The sequence below is a fragment of the Aphidius gifuensis genome, linkage group LG3 (genome assembly GCF_014905175.1).
Source record: "Aphidius gifuensis isolate YNYX2018 linkage group LG3, ASM1490517v1, whole genome shotgun sequence".
Lineage (NCBI taxonomy): Eukaryota > Metazoa > Arthropoda > Insecta > Hymenoptera > Braconidae > Aphidius > Aphidius gifuensis.
Window position 1 is genome coordinate 25330396 of NC_057790.1, and position 7894 is coordinate 25338289.

Genomic DNA, 7894 nt, shown 5'->3' on the forward strand with positions numbered 1-7894 from the left:
CATCTTTTGCATACTAAAAAATAAAGTAAATACATATAAATTAATTACCATTACTAAATAATTTTTAAATTAAATAAAATTGATATTGTAATTATATCATACCCAGTGCAAGCTTTGGTCTTTCACATGCTGGCAAATACGTGAATATTTCAGCCAGGCAATCATCATTAACACAGTCAATTATTATATTTTTGACATAGGAATGATCATCATGCTGGTGGTATATCTAAAAAAAATAAATAATATATTTATATTTGTATAAATACTCGATTTGTATAAATTTCGATGATTCTTACCACATTTACCTGTCGTGTGACGTTGTCAATGTGGCGTTTTCGTGTAAAGTAAATTAATCAAATATAAAATCACTTTGCCACTTCACAAATCAATAGTTATAGTTAATATTAAATTTTAATTGTTTTAATTTTAAAATACTGATTAAAATAAAACAATAAAATAATAATACAAAAAGTAAAGGTAGAAAAAATCCACGTGTTTCATATTTATAATAACAATAATGCAATATTTAATCTACAAACGTGTTTTGTCTGCAGTTATATTTCAGACTAACCTTACCATTTTTTTTATTAAATGAACGTGTTGAAATTTGATTTGTACCTTTAATTTTTTTTGCTGAGATTATTTTTAACTCTAATAATTTATGCTTTCTAGTGGACTCATCCATATTTGGAGAAAATAAAATGTGGTTTACTATTATTATCACTGTAACCAAGTTTTAATTTAATATATTTTAATCTCAATATATTGTAATAAAAAAAATTAAGATTTTTTAAGCTCTATGTCCTCTATGTTCTTAACCAAAAATAATCAAAAACCAGCATGGTCAGATCGTCACATTCACTTGATCTTCTCCAATGTTCTGAACTCACCGGAACTCACTGATCATCTGTGATACATGTAATAAAATAATGAGTCGTCAATTTTTTTTGACACGTTTTCATCGTGCAGGTGCGCAGAAGTTGCGAAATCAAATGAAAATTTTAAATTGTAAGTGTGTGTAACAACCCACACTTACAAGCCATCTAGAAATGCATGTGATTTTTCAAGAGAGCTTTCGATAGCTAGCAGAGGCCCAAAATCCGGCCAATTTTTCATCATTGTTTCCTATGTTTGTAGTGTCAGCACTGCTACATTATATAATTTTGCATATTTAAATGGGTTTTTTTCATAACCAGTTTTTGATTTATTAAGTTGTATTCTTGTGGGCTTAATAAATAATAACATTATGAATTTTTTTTTTTTTATAATATTTGGCTAAAAAAAACTATCAAATTAAACTTTGTTTTTTTTTTTTATTTGACTATTAATGGATTTGTTTACAAATTTGTAAATACTCTAGTGAAAATAATCTGGAATAATAACTAAAATTGATCAAATAAAAAAAAAAGTCATAATCATTTCTCCACAGATTGAAACATTGCTTTGTTTTATCACTTTCAAAGCAGCAATTAAATATACAACAAGTGTAAAACTTCCATAATTTAAAAGAACAAATTTTTTGTGTAATAATTGTGTAAAACTTTTGTGTAAACCCATTAAAAAAAACATATTAACATTTATAATATAACATATTATAAATCTTTCAAAAAAACATGTCTTCTCAAATATATTTTCAAACCTACGATATTAATGTGAAAAATCAAGATTCAATTTAATAAGAATGAAAGTTTTCTTTTATTCATTATTTCACTCTATTGTTATTACTAATTGATGTATACACCAGTAGCTTTTCTATCTTTCAACGAAATCCATTTCATTCAAATTTTATCGAAGAAAATTTGTTTAAAAATGGATTTCGTTGCAAGATGGGAAAAATACTGGTGTATACATCACAGTTATATATAAGGATTACACAATTACAAAGCAGCATTAAGTAACTATGTGCGAGTCAATCAACAAAATATTACTTGGGAAAAAAAAGAATCGACATCAACGAAAATAATTCTGAAATTATACGTCTGACAGGTAAATATTTATTAAAATTTTAGTTTTTTCAACCGTTTTGCTGAACCGAGTGCACAGACTCAACAACAATTGCCAACCAAAGAATGATCCATTGAGTTTATCTCCATGCACATTTATTCCAGGAAGTGAGCAAATCAAACCCCAACTAGACTTATCCTCATAGAATTATTTTAATAAAATTATTAAATTATCCATAGACAATAGGCTACTTTTTTTTGACGATTTCTCTGGTGGAAATATTTCTCCGCCTTTTCCACCTTTCTCCGTCTTTTGTCCAACTTTTCCCACCATTAGATTTGGACGATAATTATATGTTTCCAATTATAATTGTGAATTTTTTGAAATTGTTAATTTCCATTCGATAAATATTTTTAAATGAATATTCTCCAGGCATAGGATTTTTTTTTATCATGGCTAAATTCCATTCGATAAATTTTTACATGAATAAGGTTGTTTTTTATTTCTCTAGAATATATTGGCTTTTTTTTTTTAGAGGATTAGTCTTGTTCTAGTCGGATAAAAAAAAAAAAAAAATTCATAAAATAATAACACAAATTTACCCTTTTTTTATCATTGATATTTAAATATCTTCAAATACATGATTTTATTGTCTTATTATTTAATTTTTTTTTTATTTTCTTAAAAATACAATGAAACAAATATTTGTTTAACTTTTTTTTTCTTTTTCTTTCAATCTCTCATTTCTTTTTTTTTCGGGTGGATATTTACAAGTGGAAGTTAATTATGATTTAATAATCACAAATTTTAGATAATAATAAAATTATTTTTTAGCTGAAAATCCATCTCCAGTTGGATCAAGAAGCCATGGATAATTATTTGGGCATTCCATACAAGTAAAAAGACGAAGTGTTTCACCTGGAAGTTCTCGTGTTGTCAATGGACAAGCATTTGGTAAAGAACAGTATGGTTGTCCTTTTTCATCACATGTTTCTTTCCAATCTTGGAAATCACGAAGTGCTGATAGCTCTGTTGGTGTTTGCATCCATTTAATGACCTATAAAACATTTAAAAAACATATTAAATCAAAATTCATCTTGAGTGATGAAAAAAATTGCACAATTTATTCTTTAAACTTTTTAAAAAATATTTAAAGCTACAGGAGAAAGTAAATGTCGTAATCCTCGTTTTTTTTCATGCAAGTATATATCAAGTTACGAAAAAAGTATCAAGTTATTTAACTCTCACTCTGAATGATTAAATTTCACATAAATTAATATGATATTTTAAAAAAAATAAAAGTAAATACACACCTGAACCATAGTGACAAAATAAACATCATTTCTTGCCAACATTTCTTCAATAAATTTAATAAGTTCATCTCTATATTCTTTTTTACTTTTCAACCATGATGCATGAAAATGAAGACCAAGTGGTGCTCTGTTACTATTAAAATGACGATTAAAATTATGTCTCAATAATCTACCAAATTGTTCACCACTTTGTACATTTGAACATGAATCAACCATATGACAACCAGGTAATGATTCATCAAATGTTGGATCATCACGACGATCAAGTTCATTCATAACAATTTCCCATACTGGATGTGATCTTGATGGACAATTACCACTATTACCATTACATTTATGTGGCATTCTAAAATAAAGTGTATATGGCCAAATAGGTACACGTCCAAGTGATGCTGTTATTGATGCATCATATACAAAAAATTGATCAGACATCATTTCAAATTGTTTATTACCACCAACACGTAAATATGGTGCTCTCATACCAATTATTGAACCATCAGTTATATTTGCAAAACGTTCAATAATTAATCTAGCACCAGCCATTTCAGCTAACCAATCATCATATGTACCACCACTCCAATATTGTGGATCATCTTTATGTGTCAATGAAAATACTGATATTTCATGTCCTTTTCTATGTAAATCTTGTACTGCTGAATAATTTGTATATTTATGAGACACAAAAAATGTACCACGTATTTGACAACCATTTGGATTTAAACGATGTCCATTAAATATATCTTCATATAAATCAATATTATCAATATTAATTGCACCATTAAATGTTATTGTTATCATTTGTGGTACTTGTGTTGGTTCAATATTACCAGGTATTCTTGTACCATCAGCTGAACAATAACAATCTGGCAAAACACACTGTGTTGGATCACAATCTGGTGCACGATTTGGATCAGTTTCAACAGCTGAAAAAATTATTTATTTATTAAATGCCCTTCGCTTTATTTATTTAAATTTAAATTTTATTTTATTTAACGACAACTTACTGCAGGCATTTTCATCTGATTCATCTTTACAGTTAGCTTTTCCATTGCAAAATAATTCTTTATCAATACACTCGCCATCACCGCATGATAGTTTTCCTGGATCACATATTGGCTCATCTGTCTTCAATATTGGAAGGACTTTACGTGGTTCTGTAAATATTTTTTGAAGGTTTTTTTTTGTTAATACATTTATTGTTTAATTATATAGTTGACCAGTTGCATTGACCAAGGCCCAAATCCATACGCTTTTCTTTCCCTTTTTTTTTTTTCTTGGTATTGCTCTTATTTATTTTTACAATACGTAGTAATATTTACAAGTGCGTGCAATTTGTGTTCTGTTATTGTCTGTCTATTATTCGTTTGAATTTACTTATTTTTCAACGAGTTGTGACGCGTTTATTTGGGTTTATTTTATCGGCTCATAGCGACGCACGTAAATAATAGTAAAAAAAAAAACGCAACTGAAGTATTGCCTTTTTAAATTGCGTTTTATTATTTTGTTATCATTATAATTTTTTTATTCTATTAATTAACATTTATATAGAGTGATAGCACAAGAAATTAAAGACACCCAGTAAAAATTAAAAAATAGTTTTTAAACATCTCTTGTATTGTTTTTTAATGTTTAAATTTTTTTTTTTTTTTTTAACGTTTTAAATATGGAAAAAACATTAATGATAAATGAATTTTTATTTACTTGTAATTTTATCTATAACAAATTATTTGAAGTAAAATATATTGCACGAATTAGATGATAATTGCAAAATGTTGTTTTAAAGATATTTGTGTACCGTGTAAGAAATTAAATGACTAAGTTATCAACTTTTTAGTTAAAAAATCTTTACACAATAAAGTATGAATTTTTTTAAAATGCTGCAATAGTAATCAGTAAATTAAAAGCAATTTAAACATTTTTTTTTTTGAAGTTAATACAATCATGCAGCAAACTATTACAATTCTCTTTCCGATCATTGAAGTAGATAAATTATTTAAAAAAAAAAAAGAAACAACAATAATAAAAATCCGTTAAAAAGAAAATGAAATTAGAGAAAAAAAATAATATATTTATGTACAAAATAAATTGAATAGAAAAAAAAAAAAGAGATGTAATGAAAAAATAATAAATTTTAAAAATGGAAAGCTTATAAAGAGTGAAATTGAGGACGGTGTGAAAGGCATCATCAATAATCAAAGTGAGAATAAGTTAGTTATTAGAAAGCGAAAAAACACATGTAGCATAAAAAAAAAAAAATTAGTGACAAAAAAAAATAAATAAATAATTCTACACAAAAAAATTGAGCACAGTTATAAATTTAAAAAACCAAAATTTATAAATACAGCAATTAATTGAAAAAAAAACCTTTTTATTTATTTTTTTTAAATTTAAATAATTAAATGTTTATTCATTTAATGAAAAATATTTTATATAAATTTTTAAATGTGCTTAATTTTTTTTTTTAGCATGCATGATAAATAAACGTGCGTCGAATTTTGCGTGCTACGGCTCGATTCTACGACCATGCCAGGGAGTCGTTGCAATTCTCTTTTAAATTAATGAAAAAAAAAAAAAAAAAAAATCAAAAATTAATTAAGAGAATTGAAACGATTATCTGGCAAATATTCCCATTTGTTTTTTTTTGTATTTTGCGTCACTTACTCTCGAGCTTGTCACAGTTGGTAACTTTGCCTTTCCAGTCGCAGGTTTGTTTTTCCAAGTCAAAGGACAATCCACTTGGACAGGTTATTTGCTTCAGGCCAGATCTTGTACACCTAAAGGGTCAAAGTAACGCAGGGACTTGAGTCTTGACAATGTTTTATAAATATTATTAATCTTACTCTCAAGACGATCACAATTCTTGACGTGAGTTTTCCAATCACATGTTTGACGCTCAATATCAAATGCCAATCCAGTTGGACATTTTACATTTGCCAAACGTGTTACTCCAATTTCATTTGCTTTGTCACACCTAAATTATAATAATATTTCTTTTCTGTTTTTTACTTTAAACTTTTACTTTAAACTTTTACTTTAATCAAAAATTTTTTAATTTATAAAAAGCCATTTAAATTTACTATTTAAAAAAAAAATATTTCAATCTTTATAAAGAAAATAAATTATTATTTTTTTGTTCCTCAATCAAACTGGTTTTTAAATAAATAAAATGTATTATTTTATTTTATTTTTTTTCATATTGTGGTGTGCTTTCTAACAAGGTGTTACATACTATACACTTTTCTTAATCCTACGTTTATTGAATTTTTATTATTCAACTGAAAATTTACTTAACAATTTATTTCATATAACTATTTTTAATAATATTAATTTATTTTTATAATTATATTTGTTATATAAATTTTACATTAGACTTGTTTATTATTATTATTATTTTTTATTTTACCTTACAACGTCACGACAATCTCCGTCTGTACTTAGACGGAAATATTCATCACCGGGTCTATCACGACAAAGTTCTTCTGCAGTTGCATCGACTCCATCTGGACTATCATCATCTTGTCCATTAACTCTCACTATAAATTCAAGTTAATAATTAACACTCGTATTTTTCTATCAAACAAATAATTATTTTCTTAAAAAATATATTATTATTCTAGATGTTTAATTATTTTTACAAGTCAAATCACGATATTGAATATTTTTTTTTTATTTTTTTGCAAGACACGATTGTTGGGTCATCGAACCCACTTTTTCAAGTAGAAAGTCTTGTAAATGTCAGAGCAATATATTTACGAAAGTGAAAAACTAAAAAAAAAAATTATAAAATTGTTTATTACAATGGTAATTGTATATTTTTTAAATTTTTAAAACAGTATTGTATTCGAAATAAATTTCAATGTAATGTTTAAAGAAAAATTTTTTATTCGAAAATTTCGATTGGAAAAAATATTTCGAAATTTGAAAAAGATAACTTGAAATTTATGGAATTTTTAAAAATGAAACTAAACGATTTTGATGGTATTAATTAGTAAAAAAAAATTAATTTGAATTCTATGAGACTTACCGGCAAGTAGAGTAAGACATCCTAGTAGAAATATTAACTTTGGCGACATGATTGTCGTCGGCGGGACAGAAAACGTCTGAACAAGCCGCGCCCTCTCGCCCCTCTATATGAGGCCCGAGATTCTATCCCTTCTTCAGGCCCCGCAATACTTTCACCTTCCGTATGGTGCTGCCACACAGCATCACAACTGGACCCATTAAATTAACAGACCGTTTATTTTCTTTTTTTTTTTCTATCGATATAATTTGGGCATCAATAAAATTTAAATATATTCAAATGAAAAAAAATTAACTCAAGAAAGTTCAAACGACATTTGAGTGTAACACTTTTTTCAAAAAAATTTACATATTACAATTAATTTTTTTGTTTTTTTAAATTAAACAAATTTACTTTACACTTTTTTGATTTTTTTATCATTTTTTTTTCTTTTTGATCTATTTTCGTGTTTAAATTTAAATTTTTTCATCTATTTTTAAAAATTATCATTCTAACTGTGATCAGACACTGAAAATAATATTCTCCAATGATTATTTTATAATTTATCAAAACCATCAAAACGATAAAACAAAATTAAAATAAAAAAAAAACAAACGGGATAAATTTTCAAACTCCT

General features: G+C 26.1%; 1 protein-coding gene across 2 annotated transcripts; it reads right to left on the bottom strand.

Moving 5' to 3' along the window:
* Positions 1 to 2541: 2541 nt before the first annotated feature.
* Positions 2542 to 7398, bottom strand: LOC122853243 (chitin deacetylase 1). 2 transcript variants are annotated; one of them, XM_044153598.1, is made up of 6 exons: positions 7282 to 7398; positions 6661 to 6790; positions 6098 to 6228; positions 4262 to 4411; positions 3258 to 4180; positions 2542 to 3001 (listed from the first exon to the last, which is right to left on the bottom strand). In XM_044153598.1, exons 1-6 carry the CDS (start codon positions 7328 to 7330, stop codon positions 2768 to 2770), a joined length of 1617 nt encoding a protein of 538 aa, XP_044009533.1. In that variant the 5' UTR covers positions 7331 to 7398; the 3' UTR covers positions 2542 to 2767. The 2 variants fall into 2 exon arrangements, with proteins under 2 accessions (XP_044009533.1, XP_044009534.1); XM_044153599.1 differs by lacking the exon at positions 6098 to 6228 and adding an exon at positions 5919 to 6031 and having other exon boundaries at positions 2646 to 3001.
* Positions 7399 to 7894: the final 496 nt, after the last annotated feature.